This window comes from Syngnathus acus, chromosome 15 (assembly GCF_901709675.1).
Source record: "Syngnathus acus chromosome 15, fSynAcu1.2, whole genome shotgun sequence".
Classification (NCBI taxonomy): domain Eukaryota; kingdom Metazoa; phylum Chordata; class Actinopteri; order Syngnathiformes; family Syngnathidae; genus Syngnathus; species Syngnathus acus.
Window position 1 is genome coordinate 7,293,363 of NC_051100.1, and position 25,278 is coordinate 7,318,640.

Genomic DNA, 25,278 nt, shown 5'->3' on the forward strand with positions numbered 1-25,278 from the left:
CTTTGAAGCATTTCAACCTTATTCCAGTTTCCAGTTTCTATTACATTAATATCATCCGTTTTCTGAACCACATAGCAGACTAACAATGAAATATCCTGTCAAAACAAATTACTTTGGGGATTATAGGAGAGAGTCCAGGCTATATATATTGACTCTAATAAAAAACTATAAAGAAGCAAATGACCATGAAAGAGGTCAAGGTCATGGTTAATTGCAAATCCTTTCTGAGAAGCTTAACATTTCCAGTGGCAGATTCTTTTAGCTGCAGTGTCACATGCTACCAAAATGTTCTTTGGCAGACAGCGCCACCGTTCTTCACTTGGATAAATCCTCAAAGTCAAGCATCTTGCTTGACTCTTAAACCCAACTGAAGCTGTGTGCTTCACTACTTCAGTAGTGGAAGCAGCAATAAATCCTGGAACACAGGTCAGCCGCAACACGGTTTTGAATTCTGCACCACCACCTGGAGTTATTTAATTAGTCTCAAAATACTAAATCATTTAACTACAAAAGGCTTCACTTTACTATTCAAGGTATCATTCTTCCTTTGGGGGACTGTATTTGTATTCATGTAATCAAGAGCTGACTCTAATTGGATCTCACTCAATTAATCGCGTAAAATAAAAGAATGCTGATAAGAACAAAACTACTCTTTCTGAAATAAGTTAAGGCTACATTGGCAAATACTCAAGCAACACAAAAGATTCAGACTTTTAGGCAGCCACCATTTTTCACATCTTATTACGAAGGGGGTAAAATGTTTGTGAGCAGACTACATACGCCGGGAATATATTTTGCAGAGTAAAGCAATATTTCGGGGAAGGCTGCATAATGCAACTAGGGGAATTGTTTATTACCATCCAACCAGCTGCCACCGTTCATCCATACTCTTGCCAGCAAATACAATATTACTGAGGCAGCTGGGAAATGTTCTAGTTAGCACCACCAGAACCAGAACTCACGCCAAAGCACCATTAAGTAAACTTGGAACAAGGATAATGAAGCGTCGACATATTGAAAAGATGTTTAATGAGGAAAGCAATGTGACTTTGGAGGGAAGGTTAAGATCCTGTCATGCAAAAAATAAAAAAAACTGACATATATCTATGTATAAATGCAAAAACAAATCAAGCGTCTTGAAAGTTCAAGTCAACATCTTCTGTCATCTCGTCCAAATCCTGCGATGGGTTTGTGTCTAAGGCAGTCACTGCTGCCTTCTCATGAGCGGCAGCAGAGTTTTTAAATGCAGTGTTTCCCTGGGATCTTGAGGTATCCACCATCTCACGCTTGGCATCTTTACCTCCCACTAAAACCTTCTGGCTCTCCACAAAGTACTGGTTGGGATGACTGAGGGAGAAATTAGCATCCTCCACCTGGTGTTAAAAAAGAAAAATCTTAAAATTTGAATATAACTTAACCATTCATACAAAAGAAAATATCAGGACTGATATGAAATTTTCATTTCATTAAACCTGCATAGATTTCACACTGGATAACTCAATTTGAGATGAGACTGAAACAAAGTATTATTCAGTATAATTAGTTTTTGTGGCATTTTTCTTTGGTGGCTGTGGTGTTGAACTGAACAACATACCGAGGGACTCTTTAAATATTTTGTGAACCTCATTAAGTTTAATGTGCAATAACACTAACTCTGTAATCGACACAGATGCAACACGAGTAAATTCAGCTACAAATGTAGTTGTGAAATTTAGTTGGTAGTAGGGGAGATTTTACAACAAAGGTCAAATCAATTCCTTTGGTTTCCAAGGTTACCACCAACTTCACAAAAGGTCTACTTACATTGTGAGTTAGCTCAAAGTACTTCTGGCAGGCCAGCTGGTAGTGCATCCCTTTTACCAGGTCCAATATCTGCAGGGAAAGGTATAGAAGGACAAAGTTGGATATTTATAAATTGAACTTGAAACATTTTATTTTTGACAGATGGCACATTAAACACTATGGGAAACATATCGTGATTATGAGGGTGGATAAGGAGTGGCATTGTTGGCCTGAGCACCCACCTGTGTGATTCCATTGGGGGATACCTTGTAGGACTGAAGCTTCTGCTTCAGCAGTTCTGGGTCACAGTGACGAAACGGACACCCTACAAATACAAAATAAACATGAGCTGGAAAACAATATGGAGATATACAGATTGACAAAGCAAACGTAATGACTATCTAGCATAAAAAGCAGCTGCCCCTATCTGGATAAATGTATTTGGACTTTGTTATTCTTTAATGTGTAGGGACTCTCGATTGGTTAAAATTTTAAAAATGGGTATTCTGTGTCCGACATACGACCAACAGCTGTCAACTCACCATGATGGTCGCCTTGGCTGGGCGGGTTTGACATAATCACTTTCATGCAGCTAAAGGGGGTGTAGTCCGTCCTCTTGCCTTCTTTGCCAAACATGTGGCGGATGCTGTAAGCGTACGCTTTGTCAAACTAAAAAACAGAGTGAAAAAAGGGTAGTGTTGGGCATGGTGGGGGGGGGGGGCAACATTGGGGTGAAAAGAGATGTTTATACATCATGCCGATGGTGACACTTTGTTTTCCCTCAAGGAAATATGGAGCTATTAGAGGGACCCTGTGGTAGAAGTAAAGCTAGTTGAATTATGGCAAATATGACCATCTTTGACTGTTTATACTTTTGCCTTGACCAAGGAATTTAGATGTTAGCTGCCAAAGAACATGTGGGTCTGGGAGGGAGTTGTGCAGGAGGGGGGGTCACTCACAGGCCGCACAATGCATCACTTTCGAACAGCACGCAGCAGTGTGCAGACATTAAAAGAGAATTAGGGTTGCTCGCTTCTAAAACTCAAACAGTAAAACACAGCGCGCTCCTACCTTCGCACACACAATAACACATTCATGCTGCAATAAAACCCCTGAACTTGCTAATGTAACAATCTAGCATGGCAATTTAAAAGACATCAAATCTCAGAGGACGATAAATCTCATATTAATTATTGAAGGCTTCTCAAGATTCATGAGGTAATCTCCAGTGTCGAGGTACCCCCACCTATATTAAGACGAACACTGACACTCTGCTCCCACTTTAGTGTGTTTAATGGCTATTAGAAAGAATCATTAGGACATCATAACACCCCTAAAATCATTGCACTAACTATGATGTGAAAAGTAACTTTTATCCAGGCTAGACCTTCAAACGAGACCGACAAAGTGACTACGTGAATTTTGCCTTTACTTACTCACCTTGAATGTTTATTTCCAAATCATAAGACACCATAGCTGAATCGCATAGCTAGCATCTTATTGAAATAATAATTCACTGCTTCATAACAAGACATAAGCACATTCATATTTAGCATTACTGAGGTTATCATGTTGGTGTTACCTTTGTTTCAGTCTCTCCCATGGCAAGTCACTTACATGTTCTTCTACCCAATAATAATAACAATAATAATAATAATAATAATAAATTGAAGATAATGTGACAAGGGATTAAAATGAGTTTCAAGCCCCTGCCTTAAAGTTTGCCATTTAATCTCCAAGCACATTCTTAATAATCCTGTATGTACTCTAATACAGTTGACCTCCAAACTGGCAGCGTTAAGAACATCTAAGAGGTAGGAGGAACAGAATAGACGAGTACAAAAGCTGTAGCTTGTGCGCATTTTGGCTCATGAGCTCGTGATCATCATAGCCATGAGGACACATTCACAAAAACCTGCAGCCCGCCCTGAGACGGAAAAAAATAGGACACAATCAAAGGGATTATGTGCACGTGCACGTGTACGTGCGCGGGTGTATACAGTACATTTGGATTGGCTTCTGAGGCACAGTCCATACTCCATAATGACTGATCTCCCTCGAGGTCCAATCTGTTTTATTTACTATTCAGCTACAGCAGCCATAAATGTAGTGCACTCAAGTCGTCACACGACCAGGTGGTGGAACACACAAGGGAAGTTGAGCAAGTTGTGAATTATTCTGCTGGTGTGCTTTTGGAAGAAGAGACAGCGGAGCACAGCAGCTTGAATCCAAAAATAATTAGCGTTGTTTGTAAGTGCAAAAACAAATCCAAAAAACAACTACAATTGACATTCATTGACGTGGATTCAGAGATGAGCTATGGAACCACCACGGGGTTGGTTTTCGCAAAGGTATTACATTAGACTCCAATACAGGTGCAGACTGCAAATAACATTAAAGAAGCAGAGCCCATTCTTTACAATATGAATGAAGCACAAGCTATATTTTCATGCATCGCAGCCTCGACAGAACACACTGCATCTTATTTAAAGGAGAAGGATTATTTTTTTTTTGCTCATGGCTTTCCTCCACAGTTGCAAAGTGTAATTTACTGTTAAGCCATTGAGGTAAATAGACACAATAACAGTAAAAGAGCATTCGTTAACAATCACAGACAGAAGTTAAAGTAGAGTTAATGGAGGTTGATAGAAAATAGTAACAAACTGTCAGAGTCAAGACAATGTTTTAAAATTGAGATAACGATGGACAGTGCACCTAAAATACATCTGTGCCTAGATTGTTGCCTAAATAAGATGTAGCCAAACGTGAAATGAAATTTTATTTTAATTAAATACATTTTTAAACAAAAAGCTATTGTGCCAGTAACAATTTCATCAAAACCACATTTGTGGGTTAATTCCAGTTGCTAGATTGAAAACTATCAATGCGTATTGAAGTGCAACAACGTAGAAATATTTCTCTGCGGCTATTCAGTGAAATTGTACAGTCCAAATAAAACGTGAATGTTTCGACAGGTCTAATGAAAGCACTAACCTTGTCCGCATCTACTTTGCCTCTGATGAATTCCGACCTCCAGAACTGCAGTGCCTGCTCCAGAGAGAGGCCGATGCCCTTGAGGAAGAGGCCGTACTGCATGCGGCCGCCATGGCGGAGGTGGTGGTTCTCTCTTAAGGACTGATGCAGCTGCCTCATGCACAGGGGGAAGGATTTGCCCGAGAGCTGGAGATGGACAATAAGAAACTGCTTAATGAAGAACACACTGGCATCATTTAAACAACAGCAGCAAAATAAGGTTTCAAGCAACTTACTGAATCAATTTGCTCCAAGGAGATTTTACCAACATTCTTCTGGATGCTGTAGTCCTGTCCCAAATAGGAATGGCTAAAAAGGAAAAATGTGTATACATCTTTATTTTCAGAATACACTAAAGGCTGAAATAATGAGCAATTGATGTCAAAAGTACTGTTCAAAACGTTCACATTAAAACAGCTTTCAACGTTCTAAATTAAATTTTGGGTGGTGGCTCAGTCAGAAATGCTACTGGTCCTGTTTATTATTCCTAATATAATATGATGAGTTTCAATGATTATTTATATATTGAGTGGACTGCAGTATTTAAGCCTAAGAAAATATTATTATTATTATTATTATTTTTTAATCAAGATGTACCAGTTCACTGTTTATGTGGAACTCTGCTTCAAGGACAATTTGAATTGTTTTGCTGACACACAAAAATGCAAGACATGATTTAGCACACAGACTGGAGAATATTTACTTCATGAAGTTCTCCCAAGATGAGTAAACTAAACCAGTAGTAACGCAAAATAGTAAGCTAAACACGTCGTGAACTGCACGGGTTGCCACACTGACCTCGTGGTAAACCTCAAGGACTGCAACTCGACAGGCAGTGAATCTTATCAGTAGCTTTTTGGCAGTCTCAAGTGGCAGTGCTTTTTATTCTATTGTGCACCGCCACCACAGATTATGGGACTGCCTACTAATCGCAACAAGCTGCCCACTAATTCTCATAACAATCAGCCAACATGGGTTCGCCTATCCTATTAATGTGCTTCCCTTTATCCCAAAAATGACACCCTCGCTAGATTCTGAGCTGCTTACGTTGGTATTGATTTTTCACTGGTGTTCGCCTTTCCAGAGGGTGGTTTTGATCAGTATGTAGAGACAAATGGTCCAGAGTTTGTTAGGCTGATACAAGGCAATGATTAAATGAACAATTTGATTGCTTTTTAATGGACTTAATCAACGGCGAGGGAGGAGTCATTAAAGATTACACAATTGCTTTGAGAAAATAAAGTCACAGATTCTTACTGGGTTTGTTTATATCATGTAATTCATGAAACCTTTGTTGTTGTTTTTATCATGCAAATAGTCAACTGGGCTCTCTGTTTGTGTAAAACATCTGGACCATTACTGCCCCTTGGTGCCAAAAGCCTATTCGGCTGTATGTCCCCAAGGGAGAAACAGAGGCAGCCAAAAGTTATGAATCCCGTGGCTTACCTGAGGTGGTTAAGGAGCGGCTGGAGCCGTTCATCAGAATGCACCGCCGGTAGCGAACGCGCCGTCAGCTGCGGGAGAGAGAAGCATCGTTTGAGTAATAGTAAACAGGGTGGGTCGAAGGATGAGACGAGCCGAACACGGCAAGTTGAGGGGAAAGATTAAGGACTGTGGAGAGAATTAATTAGAACAGAATGATATGGATTCGTAACATGGCTGATTTTTTGCGGGGAGCGTGGGCGCTGCCCAAAATATACATCAAGAAAATGAGAATCCAGCAGTTTGACAAAATGGCCAACACAATCTGGTGTTCACTGTGCTCCTCGACTTGTAATTAATGGCCATCCTTACCCGCGCTAAGTCTGCTTCAAAACACACTTCACTTTATGGATTGTTCTCCTTGTAAATTTAATGAATGTGTCTTCTAATCAACTACGATGTAGTTTTGTACAGTCGGTCTTACACAGCCACGTAATGCTTCACAGAGCACAAAAAAGAAACAAGATCCAACCATGAGTAGGAGTCACATGGGACAATCATCGAGTACGACATCGGAACAGCCACCCAGTGTCCCCAGCGGACGACATGAGCCATTACACTTAATTGTGCACTTACATTGCGTTCTCATTTGCTTTTCCAATTTCAAAAAGATGGCTGCCAGTCCCTTGACAGACATGTGCGGCCCAGTTTAACAAATAACTGACTTTATGCGCCCTGTAATGTTTAGCATTCACTGGGGACAATCTAGGCTTGATTCAGCATTCAACACTTCTACAGCTGCCTTCAGTATCTTATTGAGTATTTTAATGCTGTGTGCAACAAAATAAGATCAAGTGGACATTGTGATACCTTCAGTAATGAACAACTGTAGTAGTTACTACTCCCAGAAAATCTCATTTTTATTTTACATGAGGCATTTTTAATCTGTCAAATTTGACAGTGCTGTTAACAAATGTCAAATTCACATTTATCCTTACTTTTCAGTTTCTTTAATCTTATATTCACAATGAAAATACGCAAATGCGAAAAGAAATCTAAACGTAAAAAAAAAATCGATTTCAAGTGAGGAATATTTTCGGAATGCTGCAAACGAAAAAACCAACATGATGAAAATTCTTGATGGTGGTAACAGAGTTCGACTTATGATTAAGCAGCCCCAATTTATGGGTAAAAATATAATGCCATAATATAGAGGACAAATACTCATTCTGTAAACCAACAGTTCACAGGGGCTTAAGGGTGAAAATACACCCTTGCTGTTATAAATAATAGCGTCTTTCTAGCAGAACAACACCTCAGGCTAGGTACCTATATATCCATTCATAACAGTAAAGCAGTGTTGCTTTGCACCCTAGTTGCAACCTCTCATCATTACACAACAGGACCTTTTGTCTCGTCACATACCGCGTTTTACAGAAAATGCCTCCAGCTCCCCCGAAAGCATCATATTGCATGATGTTGCATGAGCCTGAGGGTGTTCAATGCACTGCATATCAACATTGTACCTTCCACGCCCACAACCACATTGCATCCATGTGCGGGGGTTGGATATAGCCTCGTTATGCCCAATCCACCCTGCAGACATTTTGTGTCATATGTGCACACGAGTTTTCCTCACTTGAACCTTTGTGTTTCTTTGCCAGCACTCGGGGCACTGGGGCGAACAAGCAGAGTGGCAGTACAGCACATGCAAGCAAAGATATTGTAAAAAGAGGAATAGTCAATGGGAATGTCGGTGGACAAAAAGCACCAATCTTGTGCAGGGGTCTTTAAGGCAGTTCCCTGACTGGGACCAATTTGTAGATTATTTGGGACCGGACCAACAAAAAAATATATAAAAGATATTTTATTTTGGGGGAAAATAGTGTAACAAATACCGGCGCATGATTTTTATACATCAGTGAATGACACCTTAAAAATTTTGCAAAAATAAATAAATTCACCAGAGAGTTGTTTTGGGGGAAAGAACATGCGAGCAATGGTGCTGCAGAAGGGTCGCACACTTCGTATCAAAAAATAAAGGTGATATTTAAAAGTACCAGGACACCCATCTGAGTTAAGGTTTATTGCAACAGGCAAAAAAACAAGCTCAACACCATTGCTTGCAATGACTGACGAGCTAACGAAACCATAAAACCTTGAAAACTTAAAAGGCAACCTTGGATTTTTTTTTTTAAGAACTTCAATATGAAGGACAAAAAAACAGATAGAGGGAAGCCGCTTCAATAAATGTGTTTGCACAAAAGGCATCTTTCTTAGTTGTGGACTGCATTTTTAAAGCTTAGAGGCCCCTTACTATTGGGGAAGAATAGATTCTGCCTGCTACCAAGGACACTTTATGGAGCGGGTGAGGTGAAAAGAGGTGGCAAATATCTCTCTTTCAGCTAGAACCATCAGAAAAATTGATGTAATAGCAGAGTATGTTAAGGCAAAGTTAGAGACGATAAATGAGTCACCCCGGTCTGCGATTCAGGTGAATGAATCTACTGAAGTTGACAAAAGGACATTTTAAAACATGCAAAACACACCATTTTTACCGATCAAAACCAAACTATTTCAATCCTTGAATGATAACATATTTTGAACACTTCAGGACAAATGACTGGGCGGCTTTCTGGAGAGGACCAATCCTTTCTGGTCCAATCTTGTCCCTCTAATTTAATTTGCGAGCCACCACAGTGCCCAAGGAAAAATAACTAATTAGAGACTGACAATGTGTCAATCATTTCTCATGCACTCACATGCATACTGAACATAGACGACTGGCTCAAACCAGTGCTTCAAAGGATTCGATCTAATGGTGAGTTGAGAAAATACTGTAGAATAAATATAATTGTGTTCTTGTTTCCGATCACATGCGCTGAACTGACAAAGTTTTGGGAGATTGAACCCTCCTGCAACAGCTACCTCAAAAAAAAAAAGTTTGAACTCGCTGTTCAACAGCAACAAAGAACTTCAAGGCTCAAGGCTTTCCCAAATATCGCGGAGCTTAAGACACCTACCGCAAGCGCTTTAGACAACCCTGTGCGAAAATCGTTGAGCACAATGGTGACGATGTCCTGCTGAGGGATGTAAACGTAGCCTGCTTTGAGGTAGACTTTTCTTGTTCGTACCAGATCCAAAGCATCTTGGAAAGGAACCTTGACAACAGGAAACAGAGCAACACTGTTATAATATGTTAATACTTTTTTGAATGCGTCAAAACAACCCTTTTGTGGCATTCACAGCTTAAAATTGTGTTTATATCCAAGGATTTACTTAGAATTGCTTAACATACAATACCAAAATAAACACAGCTAAAGCTTCAAATCTGAATTTACATGCAAGAATTAATCTTTATTTGTAAAAATAAAATCACAAATATTTGTTCTTCATGTCAAGTTCTTGTTCATTTCGGTATCATGCACTGCCTCTGACAAAATCTCAAAATGTTAAGCAAGGTGAACAAAATGAAGAGCTAAGGCCAGTTTACTGCCCTGAAGCAGTGTCAAAAGGTTTGACAAGTTAGACAGAGTTCTGGAAAAAACAACAACAACTATGATCAATTGTCTGGAGTGCGACACCACCCAAGAAGCACAGTGGGTAAGAGTTGAGGAACTCACTTTGTAGAAATCTTGTTCCTCCACAGTGGTTCCACTAACGCCATAGCTGGAGTTGACGAGTTTATCTTGCAGAGCTCGCTTCTCCTCGATAGAAATCTGAAATCATTTTAGTCAGTTATGAGGATGAATTCAAACGTACTGTACATTTGTGGTTGTTCTACACAGAGTGGCTCATATTAGGTGTCTACAGTTATTCAACAATGTAGATTTCATATTCTGATTTTTTTGTAGTTTATCTATGTTTCAAGAAAGTATAATTTCATGTTTCAATTTCTTGTCATTTATTGATTGAATGGAAATCAGTAGGAGTTATTCACTAATGTGTTTGAAAATAAGATTTCTAAACATTGGATGTATCTTACAAGCATCCATTGATGAAGTTTGATATATTACATGCATCAATTAATTAACTCAGTTGATTACATTTATGAGAAATAGAACACCAAGGAAATGTTGTGTTCTGTTGTCTAACAGCACCATCTAGTGGAAATCTTTAGAAGATCAGTTTTGGGTGATGTGCTGCTGCTTTTTCCCTTGATTTACAATTTTTTTAACTCTGAAGAGAAATTCAAATAGATATTTAAATTGGGGCATTATACCAATTGGTTCAACATATATGACATCAAACGGAAAGACCAGATTCAATTAGCAAATCTTTGAAATATAAAGACGTATTTACAACGTAATTCAACCTTAACTCTACAGTAGAAGTAAATAATGGAAGTGCATTGATGAGTAAAATTAATAAGCAACATGACTAACATTAAAACATAATGCTTTGCAATGGTTATCAAAAAATAATGAATAAATCATACCGCATCATATTGCAGATTATTTTTGTGTAGAAACTCCAGCTTCAGTTTGGGATTTAGGTCATTGAAGCGATAGCGCATTAGGTCCACTTCCTGCTGTATGAACCACCTTCGGAGATCCTCCCTGTAAAAGATTCCGCAAGAAAAGTATTTTGGTTCCTGTTCAATTGGCTCACATTGCACACTTGCAAACATCATTTACGTCTGGCAATAGGCAAGTCTTAGAATGAAGTGGGAGATGTGGTCCTTTCTTCGTTTCTCGTATTCACTTGGCCCGCTCTGTTTTGCAGAAAAAGAAACAAAACAGTTTTAGTATGTTATTGATATTTAACCAATATGCTCGTAGTGTTCTACTCACAGAATCTACTCTGTAAGGAAAATTCAAGTTTTTAAACTCAGAATCCAACTTCTTGATGTACTGCTCAGACAATTTTACACAGCTGACGCCCAAATTCTCAACAGTCTTCAACACTACGGGGACAATAAAAGATGAGACACACAGAACATCATGATTTAATGATTGAATTGAGAAGTAATATGCACACTTAAACATCTTCATTGTCTGCTTACATTTCAGTCTCTCCACCGCAAATGTTTCGAATTCAGTGAGAGAGATGTTCTCAAGGGGTGGTTGTCCATAGAACTGCAGAGGAAGTCCATAGAGCTCCTTCTGAGGATTGATGGCAAACTTCTTTCTTCTGCTGGGAAACTGCATAATGTCTGCAAACAAGTCAGGTAGGGTGCATGTTTAGATGTTCTACGCTGGAACGGGGCAAGACAAAAAGTATCATCAACAATAGTGCCAGTTGCAAAAACTTTGTGGAGCATAACCGATTTAGAAAAAAAAAAAGAAAAAGATTATAAAGGACTATCACGACACGTACACTTGCTGCCCATAAGAAAACCTAATAAGTTACGGTACTGTACACCTCGTCCACCTGATGTGATCAAATATGAGATCCGTATGTGCAATCAAGAATCTACAATGTTTTATTTATTATTACTATTATCTGTAAAGGCAGCCAGCCCGAGTTTAGCTTTGTTATGGCTAAGGCCACATTGATTGTGGCTTACAGTTCATTTTGTTACAAACGCAACATAGGTATGAACACAAAAGCGCGACTAAGTGAGGTTGTGCAGAATACCAGTGAAATAAATAATACGATTTAAATGTATCTGTTTACCGATCGAATGATGGAACGACGCGTCAATGTGGAACGGCTTCTTCCCGATTCACTCCCGCCAAATAGGGCTGAAAAACAGGGGACTGGTGACGAAATCCCAAAACCAGGAAGTAAGGTTGGCGACGCCCCGCCCCGTTTTGAATTATGAGTACTCGTTCTGTTATACAGCTTCTCCCGTTTGCGTCGCTTCCGTTATCATCATTCATCTGAAATACAAAACGTGTTTTGTATCTTTAAATCATTTTTATGCGCTTACTGGTTTGTCCTCCGCAATTATGGCTTAACACACTGATAATAATAATAGTTTACCAGAGAGCTGTTGCGCACATTTGTGATATGGTATAAAACATTTTGCTATTGCTATGTGATGATAACTTGTCAAAGTTTTTCTCAGAGTTTCACCAAATTATTTATGTTGTTCGTAAAATGTGTATCCTTTTTACTGTTCAACAAAATCTTAGAGACTTATAATGTTAATTACATGTCAGAACTACAATTGCTCCCATGATCCTTGAGCGATGACGTGTTATCATTCAGGCTCTGCTGCCTAGCAACAAACATTAGCGAGTTAGCAACGCGACCTAGCCACTCTCGTGCGCTACGTTGCTAGCTCGCAGCAGCCAGGGCTTGCGGGTGGGTGGTGATGAAGAATTTTCATTTTGGCGAATGACACTAGTAGTAATCTAACATCGACGCTGACCTGACTGCATTGCATTTAGAAGGCTTTGCTCATCTTTGTGCATTTTTAGTAGTCATTTGCAAGACGACAATCAGGAGGAGCATAGTTTTTTTTTTCCTGCTGAAAAGGAACCTAGTCTTTTGGGCGTAAAGAGTGACTTTCTTCTCAAGACAGTTCATCTGATGTGGTTCAACACACAAACGTTATTCCAGGTAAGCGATCTGTCCTATTCTGGCTTGGTTTCCTTGACTTGTCAGCCAGAAAGACAACGCAAGCAGCTGCTGGCCACTTGAGAGCGAGTGAGCCCCTTATGGACTAGAAGAGGTGAAGCTACAGGCGTGTGAGCGCAAACGACAGACAAGAGCGGCGTATCGGCGCAGCTCAAGTCAATTTATCGATTTCATTTAGTCGGGTTTGTCATTAATGGCTTTGGTGAGATAATGATTTTGTTCAGAGGTGTGGTGGACAGATGCTATCTTCTGATTCTGGTACTTTAAATGTCAATCAAGATATGCATGGCAGTCTTTTTTTTTTTTTTAAATGTTATCGCACTGCAAAACCAATTGTAAGTAGTGTTTTACAAAGTGCACAGTGCTTGCACCATATGGTTAAATTCAAGACAGAAGCTGGATTGTTGGAAAAATGTGCTTTTGCCAAGCATCCTGTAAAGGAGGCCCAGTTGGGATATTTTCACACTCATTGTTTTCAAACCTTTTTCTAGGCAATATAATGCATGTTTAACATTAGCAAATATAAGTGTGTTGATTTTTTTGACTGGTGTCACTATACAGGACTATGTTACTGACATATAAACGAACCAATGCATAATTTGTAGTAAATAAACATTGTTCAGTCCAATTATGTGAAATTGAAAAATGTATAGTTCAATGTGCCACGGCACATTAGTTGGTAATCATTGAGCCAAACGATCTGCAGTATTAGAAAAAGGACCCTGGCGATGCTGTCAATGGCCACTGAACAGCTTTCCCTCAATATGTTGTTTAGAGTTAGCAGCCGCAAGCATGTCATAGGCCAACTTGCCATGCGGAGTATGCAGCCGCAGTGTCGGACTGGAAGGCAGAATAAACACACCCAGACAGCTTTTATGTAAACAAGCGCACTGTAACATTTAGAGCTCCAATTAAGCCTCTTACCTCACTTATGACATGCATACATCATATGCACTCATGTAATTTCTTTTTTATGAATCTTTTGCATTTGTATTTAATTGTTTAAGATTTGCTATCTGCTGGACATTTGTTTATGTCCTTATAGTAGCCAAGATCTTTTTACCTGTCAGTGAGATTTTTTTTTTTTCCCAAACCAAGTTAAATAAAGCAGTCAATTTGTTCAAACGTGTGTATTTTCTGCTCTCAGGGATTTTATGTGTATGTGTCACACGGGTGAATAAGTGCTCCATCGACGTCAAAGTGACACGAGCAGCTGGGGCGGCGTAACCATGCTGGAGGAGGATATGGAAGTGGCCATCAAGGTGGTTGTGGTGGGCAACGGTGCTGTGGGAAAGTCCAGCATGATCCAGCGCTACTGCAAGGGTGTTTTCACCAAGGACTACAAAAAGACCATCGGAGTAGACTTCCTGGAAAGGCAGATCATGTGGGTGACAAAAGATTCTGATGTAGGCTGATGTCACGGTGACTCATTCCATTCTCTGTCACGTTGATTTTAGGGCTAATGACGAAGACGTTCGCCTTATGCTATGGGACACGGCTGGGCAGGAGGAATTTGACGCCATCACTAAGGCGTACTACCGTGGTAAGAAATCACCAGGTTCATCAATATAACTTTCACAGCTTGTCTATTATTCGATATTGGCACAAAATCCATTGGCAGCATAACATTCATAGATTTTGCAGATTTCCTTAATGAATTGTCCCTTGGGTGTTCAATTCAATCCACCAAGCAAATCTCCTGTGACGCTCTTCCGACAATATGCAGGTGTTGGGATTAAATTATGTATGGCGCACCGTGGTCCATTTACCTTTCTTTACAGGCGCCCAAGCGTGCGTGCTGGTGTTCTCTACCACAGACAGAGATTCATTTCTGGCTATTGACAATTGGAAGGAGAAGATTGAAGGAGAGGTGGGAGATATTCCCGCAGTTCTTGTGCAGAATAAAATTGACCTCCTGGAAGAAACGGTTATTAAAAAGTAAGTTGTTTTTTTTCACGGATGTCAACAATTAGACACATCCATTGGAAGAATGAAGAATTTTCAGCACGTTATTTGTGTTGCAGCGAGGAAGCGGAGGCCTTGGCCAAGAGGCTTAAATTGAGATTTTACCGAGTTTCAGTAAAAGAAGATTTGAATGTCACAGAGGGTAAGTTTTTGAAAATGTGATGTAACACTACAACGTAATTGTCCAAAAGGTGTAAAGAAGCGCTATAATTCTATAATTTTGTTTTTCAGTGTTTAAATACTTAGCTGAGAAGTATCTTCAACAACTCAAACAGCAAACAGCGGAGGAGACTGAGGCGGTACACTCGACCAGCAATAAAATAGGTAAGACACTTTACTGGGTGTATGATTTATTTATTTTTTTCTCCTTGCTTCCCCCACATGATGTCATCCAAACGCTGTTTTTCCACGCAGGAGTTTTTAATACCACAAGTAGTAATCCAAGCAACCAGAGCTCCAGCAACGGCAGAGAAGTCATCACACTACGACCAAACAAACAAAGGACCAAGAAGAGTAAAAACCCATTCGGCAGCTGCAGCCTCCTCTAGACAAACAGCATTTTTCGTTTGTTTGTTTGTTTGTGTGTGTGTTCGTTTTTTGTGCTGACCATCCACTGGTAGCCTCAGATAGAAACCAAAGTGCAAAGATGGGAAATCACCTCGCTACACTAACCTCACATTTAATCTCCTTACTAAATTTTCCTCCCTTATTGATGGATGAATTTCATCTCCATTATCTTGCACAATGGCTCCACTTTTGCTGTTCACAGATAATCCCTCATGTCTTCTGCCGCAGAGATTTCTTTTGGGGATGCAGGAAAAAGATCATCATTCTATTTTCACACAATTTTCCCAGACCACAAAAAACACTTCTTCAGAGATTTTTTTTTTTACATTTATGTGAAAAATTTGTCAGATTGATACTGTTTTCCCAATGACATCATATGATCCCCTGAATAGAATAAATTGTGAATAATTTTGCTCCTGCAGATTTCAGCTGCACATCTTTGTATGTATTATAGAAGACAAGCCGAGTATTTTATCCCTATCACTACGGTTTGGTTTATCTGTATTAAATTCAGCGACCGGTCAAATGTATTTTTATACAAATCAAAAAAGTGTTGAGTGATAATTTGAAGTGTTAACGGCTTCCTGGTGCCAATTATGTCCTGTCTTAATGCAGCAGAGGTTTGAATGTAACCTTCAAATAATCTGTCACGCTAACGTATATCCCAAAATGAATATGTGTGTCCACTCATCAATTTATTTACTAAATTCTAGCCCTCTGAGATTTAACAGGAGGCCGACACACTTGAGTTCTTCAAGTTACACTCGTCTATCGGACGTTGTTTTTATATGTTTATTTTTGTATGACTTTAAGTAACTCATTACTTTGTGAGTCATCAATGTTGTCAACTTGCCTAGCAGATATCAAGCACATTTTGATTTTTATCTAATATATTGTTTGGGTGTTCCGTGTTACCATGCTGCTTTTAATTTGAACAAATTAATAATTAAGGGAAAATAAATTAATAAATATCAGGTCTATAATGTTGCTTTTAGAATGCTTGGTGTGCTGGAATATCCAACAAAATTTCAAATCCTTTTAAAAGAAATGCCTATTCTGCGCTAAGCCATTTGAAAGGTCTGGTCTAAGAAGCACAAACAAAATCTTGTAGGAAAGTCTCCTGTTAAATATCGTAATGTGAAATCATCTTTAAACTTCTTAATTCTATTTAAATGAATATTGGCCAATGACACATGCATGCACATTGTTTTTGTTCTTTGGGAACTGATTCTTTCGCATGTATGGTGGTATTTAACATTCAAATATTAGTACTGGAAGCAAAGAAAAGTGGCGTACTGTAATTGTGTTGCATGCAGAAGCCTTTTGTGAGCGCTCAGTGAATGTTCCAATTTGGTTGCAAAGCCACAATGCCTTAACCATGTTTACATTGTTGTCCATTGACCTCAAGGAAAATATTTTTGTCCCCTGAAAATGGCCCGCACATCACATTTGTATATGATCAATTCTTTGCCTTTTTTTTTTTTCTTAACCAAATGGACTTCACGCACTTTATCATTAAAATGGCAGAATTGGAGAAACCAAGAATCGGGAATTAAAATGACTCATAGTTATGTGCTGTCACTCAGGTGTTGTATGAATGTATGTGCTGCTTTCTTAATTTTTTTTTTATTCCATCAACCACATTATCTCATTAGAAAAAAAATAGTTTATGTCTCTGACAAATATGAATCATTGTTTCATTTTTAGTTCTAACAAATGTAACATGAAATGTGCCACGCAGTTGCGCTCCAGCTGTCATGGTCTAGAGGGGAGAGGTGAAATAAATGAATCTTAACTTTGTTTGTTCTCAGGCTTGTCACTTTAATGACAATCAGCTCAACTGTGGCTCCATTACAGTTCAAATGTTACAGCATACGAACATATACGAACGAGTGCTGGAAACATGAAGAATTTTCTTTTTCAAAAAACTCCATCTGAACTGTTTGCACACATAATTGTTCCCTCAAGGCTCATTTTGGCTTATTCCTTCATTTTCAACCCACTCAAAACCTTCAGAAATTTGAACTCGAAGTGGGATTTTACTTGAAGTTATTGGCAAAGTACGGCAATATTCTGATTAACAGGCGACAATGGTTCTTCTACAAAGAGGTATTTAAACAAGGGACGACCTAAAAAAAAAAAGGTATTGTATGCTGTTATGTAAAGAAAATCTAATGACATTATGTGTTGTAAGTAACAGGTTTATATTCCTAAATTCATTGTTTAATGTTATTATTGTAAAATATATAAAATCATGTATTTCACCATTCATTCTTGTATTAAAAATTTAGTCTCGTATTACTGCTGTACTTTTTTATGTAATTTGATCTTGTCGCTATGACAGCAGTTGTTAAAGTAACAGGCTCCCTTCAACTTCAATTGTATGCACTTGTACACAAAATAAGCTTTATGCAAATAAATCCTCGGCTTAATGTGACTCGTATCGTCTTCAGGTATTGGTAGTAGAGTTAAAATTGTAATTAATGGTGGCATAAACATTTCATGCTAGTCTGGTGGTGCTTTTGGCCCCAAGGTACATAACAAATGTATGCACCCCATGTCACAGTTTGCTTACCACAGTGAAGGATATTTTAGGTTTTGGTAACAATTCCTATTGACTGCCATTTGTTTGTGACTCCTCTAATTTCTGGTGATCCATGATCTTTATATTTTTCTCGGCATTTCCAACGTTCCTCAGCAGCATCTCCAGCCTCCTCTTGATTTTCTTCTGGTCCTCCAGAGCACAACCGATCACAATGGCCTGAAACTTCTCGTCGATGGGCACGGGCGGCACGTCCGTCAGGCAGGCCGAATGCAAAGCGAGGAGCCGCTGCCTCGATTCAGCCATGTTGTCCAGCAGCTTCTTCACGATTTCGTCAATGATGGACGTGGCCTTGCGCAGAGCCTCCTCTTGCTGGCTGTTCCTGATGGTGCCCACGTTGATCTCAACTGACAATGTGCGGCCCATTAGTCGGTCTGCAGTCAAAGTCAACTCTTCTTTCTCTCCTGAAAAAAGAATCATGTATCAGAATTGACAGGAAGGGGCTAGAATGCACTGAGAAATGCATAAGCAAATTTAGTTCTTGGAACCTGCCAAGTTTCATATCAGCAAACCTTGGAAGGCATAAATAGCTGTTTTTTTTTTTGTTTTGTTTTTATTTATTTTTTAACACCAGACCACTTATTTGTACACAAATGAAAATAGAGCAATCAAACACAAGTGTCCAAAAAGGGGAAGTCAAGAATGAGCTCACCGGCACTGATGTTATGCATTTCTTGACTATTCTGTAAGGTTTGGATCATTTCCAGGATGCACTCCCTTTCCTGCTCCATGGCTGAGGCTGTTTCGCGTAAAGTCTCCACCCTGTCACACATACGCACACACATTTTGCAAAGAGATGAATCAGCACCACAATGAAGCACACATTGACAGGATAGTAATAATTAAAATTCGGGGAAAAGCGCCATTATTTTATCCAAAATGTGCCCACGCGACCCCGAGGTGCGGAGCCCCCGAGGTCCGGAGCCCACTTGTTACCTTATCTCCAGCTGATCCAAATTCGACAAAAGCTGTCCGGCCCGGTCCGCCATGGACATAGTTCTGTTGAACTTGCCGCTAGATGCATCGTTGAATTTCGCTTGTATTTTGGCTTGGGCCATGGCGTTGGGTGGCCGAATGTGTAAAATAATCTGAATGTTTTTCAAAGTGGTCTGTCCTGCAAGGGGTGCACCGAATACAGTGGGATCCGTCTGATCAGTACGCTGATGTGTCGAGTTGAACGCCCTGGGGAACATTGCCAAACATGGATATGGACTTCCTCTGCTCGACCATGCCGGAGTTTCCCGAAGATTCCCGAATAGACGAAGCCGATATGGAGACCCCAAGGGATCGCGTTACAAAGTTTTATTGTTGTAATATGATTTTTTAGCTATGATATTATTTGCAACTACTCCTAAAAAAAAAAGCAACAATACCAACGCTATCCCTTTGAGTGATTTTCCAAGTAACCTCCCAACTAAAAACTATTAGTTTTACTGATTAATAGGTGGTAAAACGCAATACTAAAAGCCAAAGGCTATTCTTAACACAAAACCATCTGTCAAATTTCAGTAAGAAAAACTTTACAAAAAAGTCAGGAAAAGTCTGCAAGAACATCAGAAATTTATTTGAAGACGCACACCGCAATACAAATTATACATCAGATGTTTCTCTGATTCTAAGTGAAACTATACTCAACATAAATTTCAAAACAAATTTAAATGTTTTTTTTTCCAAAAACAAAACATACAAGCAAAGGTGTGGATCAGTGTGTGTTATGCCTTTTAAAGTTCAAGCATTCTTTTAAACATTGAGCTGATCTCTGAAACAACAAATCATAACTGAGTAACGTTATGTTGTTCTTCGTGCAAAACCCTCTGATTAATGAACAATGCGTCGTCTCCTCAGAAGTCCAGCAGGCTTCTTTGAAGAGCCTCTTGTAACTCTGTAAAATAATTTAAAAGCAGGCAGCCTTAGTGTTAGTGACAAACATGATTAACATACTGTGTGGATCTCATCCGTGGTCTTAATTATGTACCTACTGACTCTTGATCTTCTGCGCTCAAAGCCATTTTGTGTTTCACTTTTACATCAGATGCATCTGTGGTGAAAAACAATACAATAAATTCAACCATAGTATCTCCCATCCATGTTCTGTACCGCTTATCCTCCCTTGATTGTATGCTTCTTGTTAATCTGTATTCTGCAAAAATGTAAACAAAGAAGTCATATACCATTTAGCTGTGCTTTGACCTCAACATTTTTCAGTGTTGGTGGTGGTTTTGTGGCATCTTTCCTGTAGGTCCTTGAGCTCACGCATGGCGCCAACGCACAGTGCTGGGAATGATAGTGATTATGGAACTCCGGAACATTCCCAAAGCATTGACTGCAAGTTTGGCATTCTACTTCAAAGGTTTTGTCCAAGTTCAATGCAGGATGGATGGTGTTGACATGAGTCTTGATCTGAACATAGGAGTCCACGCGAAGCGCGCAAGGAGCACACATGTACTGACAGAGCCCTTCAGAAGCCAGTGTCTTCATGCAGCGGGTGTAGGTGACATTCAGTCCATCTCTGCTCTTCTCAGAGTTCATGCAGGGACATGGTTCCAGAGGTGTGCTACTCCCAGCGGGCTGAACAATATCGTCGTTGCCTATACAGTAGAAGTCGTTACTGTGCAGGCTTTCATAGTGGCGCAGGAACTCTCCTTCGGACTCAAACTGCTTGCTGTTGCAGAGGCCGCAGAAGTAGGCGCTCTTCATCTGCCCGTCGTGCTCGTTGGCGCAATGTCGCTTCACGGTGGATGCCTTGAAGAACTTCTGCGGACAATGGCCGCACACAAACCTCTGGAATTTGTGGCTGCTCAGGTCGCCGCAGTGTTTGCGAACTGCGCCCTCCGAGTCAAACACGTCCTCGCACATCCGGCACATCCACGTAGGCAGCGCTCGGGAAGAGGAAGCCGCCGCCACCTCTGGTATGGACTCGGAGGTAGTGCACAAGTCCATTTTACCACTGTTACTGGTCGACGGCTGGGCATCCTCAGGCACATCCCGTTCAGTGCAGAACGTGTGCCCAGTGTGTGCGTCAGACACGTGTGGCAGGACATCTGCTGGGCGAGGAATTTTCACTTTGCACTTGCAGCAGTAGATGAAGAAGTTCTCTAGATGTGCGCCCCCGTGAATGCGGCACATGTGCAAGCGGGCCATGCAAGATTCTCCCATGCGTTTATCGCACACGCCGCATTGGTAGAAGATTTGGTTCACGGCTAAGAGGTGATTACTGGCTGAGGTTTCGTCCAAAAACTTCATACCGCACTCGCAGAACCATGCGGTCGAGGAACCTAATTTGTTCCGTTTAGTGGCTACCTGCTCACACTCGTTCTTCGTGGTGCCGCTTTTATGAATTAGTATTCCAGAGGTGGGATTCTCCTCGTATTTAAACCAGTAGATAACTTGTTTCTCATGAAACTTGTCAAATTGAAGAAGAGCTTGCTCCATGGTCCCGTTGATCTCCACCTCATGTCGGGTGTCTTCTTTGTGACGTTCCACCTCTGTTTGGCTCAAAAACATTGAACAGCAGCGAGAGCACTGGCCTCGCACTTGCAGTTGTTTCACTAACTGCACCACTGTTGCATCGGCCTTGGCCACTGCGGTGCCATTTATGCACTTGACACTAGGGAAAGAACAGAATAGCAAAATAAAATCTGGGGGAAAAAACACATTTTCAACAAGGGTCATATTCATATACAAATAAATACATTTCAGAAACATACTTAAAGTGAGCTGTAATTTCCTGATGCGAAGTCAGCACTTTATGACAAAAAGTGCATTGGACAGTGAATGGGGTGTCCCTGCACAAGGCAATGAGGCGATTCATGGCACGATGTGGAAATGGAACTGGTACCACTTCTCTTTGGGAGTCTAAGGAAGAAAAGTTGGAAAAAAAAAAGACATCTCATTAATGCTATCAATTAACAGCTCAATTGGCACATTATACACTATATTTGATTATTTTCAAGGCAGATCATATTAAAGATGCATATGAAGAAGTCTCACCACTCATTTTGAGGGACTCTGTGAAGTGTTTTTTTGCTGACATGTGATGAAAACAATCTTCCCGTTTGTTGAAGAACAGGTAGCAGGTAGGACAGGCATAGCACATAATGGACAAGCAGCGCTGAGACATGGAGTGACCCTCGGGATGAGAAGAGGACGCCTAAGAAATTAAATTTCATTCACAAAGCACAACATGGGCGGATTTGATGAGTTACTTAAGTGGACAAACCTTAAATTCAAGATGTGCCTGCCAATCTTCTTGGGTCTGAAAATGACGACAACAGGCCACACAGGCGAACACCTTAGTGGAACTTTCCTTGAGAGTGATGGTTGGATCACAAGGTGAGTGGTCAAACCTACACAAGTAGAAAATAAATATATGAAAATAAAAATATGGAAAGCTTCAACCAAAATATTCACATTTGCCCAAAGAAATAGACAATTAGAAAATAAAATCAACCTTTTCAGATGTCCTCCGAGGAGAAGTGCATTATCATAAACACGACAGCAGTTAATTACAGGACATAAGTATTTAGTCGAGGGTTTCGTGGGGTGAGCAGCGCTCCGTCGTCTTTTAAAACCAGAATTGACCTTTTCAGTCTGGACATCTACAAAAAAGGAGGCAGATCTCATTATAAGGTAAATCAATTGAAAAGTATGACCACACAAATCTGGGTAAACTGTGCCGGTCTATTTAATGAGGATGCTGTTTATTTCATAAAGTGCAGTGAAGAAATTTTTTATTTTTTTATTGAGATGCAGGAAATACCTGAAAGCTTTAGCCAAAGTGCCACTTGGCGCTTTGCCTCCAGATTAGCTTCTTTTGTGGAACTACCGGGAACTGCATGATCTGGCTGTCTTTGTTTTTCTTTCTCCTGAATAAAAGAGTAACAAAAGAACTGACATTTGTTTATATATTAAAACAAAATTAATTAATTCTGAGATCCCTCAATTTTGAATTGCTGTACGAGTCAGCTTTATAATTAAACTGTTTTGGTATTGCATTTTTGAATGATGCACCAGGCCTTTTTTTTTTTTTTTTCTCCATTTATGAAGCAACCTTAACCAATAAAAAAGTGAATTTCAAACCGATAGCTGATTCGTCATCCACTACAATTTTGTAATGTTGAAGAGTTCAAATCTTTATTTGGGGGATCTTTATCAGCGGAGATTAAAATGTGATTAATTAATAATTAAAACTCTTGTAATTAATTAGATTTTTATTTATTTATTTATTTTTTTTTTTTTTTTTTAAATCGGTGGACAGAACAAGAATGTACTTTAACCTCTTACCATACTTGATGAGGATGAAGAGCGTTCATCGTCACTATCACTCAGATCAACACACTCCACTGGGCTGAGCTGGGCTTCCTGTGGGTAGAAGGTAGAAAATCTCAAACCATTACCCGAGATGCTGAATGAATACAAATACATATTAAATTACTCCTGACATAGAAATAATAAAAACATCTATGAATTACTGCTTCAGATTTTTATGGTTCAAAGTTTTAGACGGGTAAACTGTGTGACTTACAGATACAAACTCCACATCGTCCTCATCATCCTGTGTATTTGGAGACGACATGAATCTGTGGTGGGGGAAAAACGACACTTTAAGAGGGATCAGGAACTTGCAGTTCTAGCACAACAATCACCAAAGACTTCAAATGTGCTGACTAAATTAGCATTAGCATGTAAACCTTCCAACTATTGATTGCACTGAAGGGAACACAGGGATTCGTTATTGTTTGTTTACAACACTACCAAGGGATTCAGCAATAAGTTACCTACTGCTGTCGTTCTAGCTTATTTTAAAACCCCTTTTGTACAGATCAGTTTCAGGTATACGACGCGAGAGCTTCCAAAATAGTCAAATGAGCGCCGGAGAATGCAGGACAAAGATGGTACAATCGCTTTGGCCCGAGGAAACAAAATACGGTCAACGACTTCATGGATACTGCACCATGGTATTTTATTTTTGTAGTTCTTTTAAATAGTAAATCCCGCTAGAGGGAGCACCCGGTTAATGCGGGAATAAACACTAGTTAATAAATAACCGAAGAAGACTAAAAAGCGCCCAAAAGGGGCACATTTGATTTCCGATTTTTATCGTGCAAGCAAATCGCATTTCTTAGATGATCTCTATCGCTTATCTCTTGATGCCACTATGAAGTTTTACAACTAGCACAGAGAATTGTCTTTTTGACGACGCAAACTAATGGGGTTGATCAAAATGTGGAGCTGAGATCTCACTTTAACAATCCGAAACTTAAGTTTGCTTCTGTGGGTTGTGACGTGAATCATCAAACAAAACGTTACCTTTATGCTTGCACTCCGTAGTTGACGTATATTTGCTTTCCCACCGTACGGTCTTAGCTACACGTTAGGAATGCCAAACTCCGCTAGGCACGTCATTTACGCGTTAGCACTCGTGTATTATACCGCGTGTCCCATGCGGGCGGTGTTTGAGTTACTTTAGGTTACCAAAACCATGCCGTTGTCGATACTGTTATTATGACATGTATTGCGGATTTATTTCATTCAAAATGATTGTTTTTATTATTATTTTTTTTTTAATATGCACACGATGGAATTAGGGTTCCTAATTTAGGGATCATGGATATCATGAGGAGCTTGCAGGAGCTGTGCAACTCGCAGAGCGCACCCGTGTGGCGGGATGAATCAATGCAAATATGTGCACATTTTTGGATCAGCGTTTTGTATGCAGGCCGGTTTAGACAACTGAGCTTGTGGTGGGTCCCATGGATTCCTCTAAGGATTGACCATGATGGCATGCAACTTTAGATACAGCTGAGAAACTGCTTAAAAAAAAAAAAAAGCATAATGACAAACATGTTTCCCCTCACCCCGAGCTCCAAAATTGCGTAATCCTTATTGCATCAGACTGGCATGGGGGTGTTTGCTTGATCCTGAAAGTGTGTGCATATTACCTTCATCCTGGGCAAACCCTTGAGTACAAAAGCATAGAAAGAATGCACTTACATGTGCAATAGAGCTCGTAGAAAGCATGTCAACGTAGATTATATTAAGCAGTCCCTGCCATAGAGAAATCCAAAAGCTTGATCCTTTTCGGGCATCTCTGCAGCAGCTTCCGCAAGGGCTTGGATGCAATGTTCTGAGTCTCTCCCTGCACCTTGTCAGAAATAAATGAGACTTGCTGCTGACTCACACACAACGTAACGGTATCACGATAGCCTGGGCTGTGGATCTCTTTTGCGCTTCACGAGTGGCCTAGTGAGCGGGACCCCCGTGCCTATCTCCTCCTTGGGCTTGGCGGAGGTAAAGGAGGTGGCGGAGGGGGGAGAGGTGGAGGAGTTGGAGGAGGAACAGGAGGCCGAAGAGGAGGAGCAGGAGGAACAGCAGGAGGG

At 40.1% G+C, this 25,278-nt stretch overlaps 4 protein-coding genes across 7 annotated transcripts; 1 reads left to right on the top strand and 3 right to left on the bottom strand.

The window, feature by feature from the left end:
- Window positions 1-829: 829 nt before the first annotated feature.
- Window positions 830-11,978, bottom strand: prim2 (DNA primase subunit 2). Its single transcript, XM_037272427.1, has 14 exons — window positions 11,857-11,978; window positions 11,243-11,392; window positions 11,031-11,143; window positions 10,875-10,951; window positions 10,676-10,796; window positions 9,861-9,956; window positions 9,261-9,398; window positions 6,262-6,329; window positions 5,052-5,124; window positions 4,777-4,962; window positions 2,325-2,451; window positions 2,025-2,107; window positions 1,804-1,872; window positions 830-1,373 (listed from the first exon to the last, which is right to left on the bottom strand). Exons 2-14 carry the CDS (start codon window positions 11,385-11,387, stop codon window positions 1,128-1,130), a joined length of 1,542 nt encoding a protein of 513 aa, XP_037128322.1. The 5' UTR covers window positions 11,388-11,392; window positions 11,857-11,978; the 3' UTR covers window positions 830-1,127.
- Window positions 11,979-12,404: 426 nt separating this feature from the next.
- Window positions 12,405-17,097, top strand: rab23 (RAB23, member RAS oncogene family). Its single transcript, XM_037271825.1, has 7 exons — window positions 12,405-12,747; window positions 13,913-14,149; window positions 14,223-14,308; window positions 14,547-14,703; window positions 14,790-14,872; window positions 14,962-15,054; window positions 15,145-17,097. The coding sequence occupies exons 2-7, from the start codon at window positions 13,995-13,997 to the stop codon at window positions 15,276-15,278; spliced, it is 708 nt and encodes a 235-aa protein (XP_037127720.1). The 5' UTR covers window positions 12,405-12,747; window positions 13,913-13,994; the 3' UTR covers window positions 15,279-17,097.
- bag2 (BCL2 associated athanogene 2) lies at window positions 17,094-19,113 on the bottom strand. The gene is made up of 3 exons (XM_037271820.1): window positions 18,836-19,113; window positions 18,552-18,661; window positions 17,094-18,303 (listed from the first exon to the last, which is right to left on the bottom strand). Exons 1-3 carry the CDS (start codon window positions 19,090-19,092, stop codon window positions 17,909-17,911), a joined length of 762 nt encoding a protein of 253 aa, XP_037127715.1. The 5' UTR covers window positions 19,093-19,113; the 3' UTR covers window positions 17,094-17,908.
- A 317-nt stretch (window positions 19,114-19,430) lies between these two features.
- On the bottom strand, window positions 19,431-25,259 carry znf451 (zinc finger protein 451). Of its 4 annotated transcripts, none has more exons than XM_037271674.1 (11): window positions 24,893-25,259; window positions 23,424-23,478; window positions 23,183-23,260; window positions 22,659-22,764; window positions 22,350-22,497; window positions 22,119-22,245; window positions 21,890-22,049; window positions 21,607-21,754; window positions 20,071-21,506; window positions 19,875-19,937; window positions 19,431-19,781 (listed from the first exon to the last, which is right to left on the bottom strand). In XM_037271674.1, the coding sequence occupies exons 2-11, from the start codon at window positions 23,472-23,474 to the stop codon at window positions 19,741-19,743; spliced, it is 2,358 nt and encodes a 785-aa protein (XP_037127569.1). In that variant the 5' UTR covers window positions 23,475-23,478; window positions 24,893-25,259; the 3' UTR covers window positions 19,431-19,740. The 4 variants fall into 4 exon arrangements, with proteins under 4 accessions (XP_037127569.1, XP_037127572.1, XP_037127568.1 ...); XM_037271677.1 differs by lacking the exon at window positions 24,893-25,259 and adding an exon at window positions 24,841-24,865; XM_037271673.1 differs by lacking the exon at window positions 24,893-25,259 and adding an exon at window positions 24,209-24,785.
- Window positions 25,260-25,278: the final 19 nt, after the last annotated feature.

Bases quoted from the DNA above. Each gene is read 5' to 3' on its own strand.
- prim2 (XM_037272427.1), bottom strand. From the start codon at position 11,387: ATGCAGTTTCCCAGCAGAAGAAAGAAGTTTGCCATCAATCCTCAGAAG. The intron at 5,125-6,261 runs GTAAGCCACGGG...TTTCCTTTTTAG, and splicing joins CCGCTCCTTAACCACCTCAG to CCATTCCTATTTGGGACAGG. The intron at 2,108-2,324 runs GTGAGTTGACAG...TTGTATTTGTAG, and splicing joins CAGCCAAGGCGACCATCATG to GGTGTCCGTTTCGTCACTGT.
- rab23 (XM_037271825.1), top strand. From the start codon at position 13,995: ATGCTGGAGGAGGATATGGAAGTGGCCATCAAGGTGGTTGTGGTGGGC. The intron at 14,309-14,546 runs GTAAGAAATCAC...CTTTCTTTACAG, and splicing joins CACTAAGGCGTACTACCGTG to GCGCCCAAGCGTGCGTGCTG. The intron at 14,704-14,789 runs GTAAGTTGTTTT...TTTGTGTTGCAG, and splicing joins GAAGAAACGGTTATTAAAAA to CGAGGAAGCGGAGGCCTTGG.
- bag2 (XM_037271820.1), bottom strand. From the start codon at position 19,092: ATGTTCCCCAGGGCGTTCAACTCGACACATCAGCGTACTGATCAGACG. The intron at 18,662-18,835 runs GTAACAAGTGGG...TATGTGTGACAG, and splicing joins TTGGATCAGCTGGAGATAAG to GGTGGAGACTTTACGCGAAA. The intron at 18,304-18,551 runs GTGAGCTCATTC...TTCTTTTTTCAG, and splicing joins AATGCATAACATCAGTGCCG to GAGAGAAAGAAGAGTTGACT.
- znf451 (XM_037271674.1), bottom strand. From the start codon at position 23,474: ATGTCGTCTCCAAATACACAGGATGATGAGGACGATGTGGAGTTTGTA. The intron at 19,938-20,070 runs GTATATGACTTC...TTTTCACCACAG, and splicing joins GGTCAAAGCACAGCTAAATG to ATGCATCTGATGTAAAAGTG. The intron at 19,782-19,874 runs GTACATAATTAA...ATTATTTTACAG, and splicing joins AGAAGATCAAGAGTCAGTAG to AGTTACAAGAGGCTCTTCAA.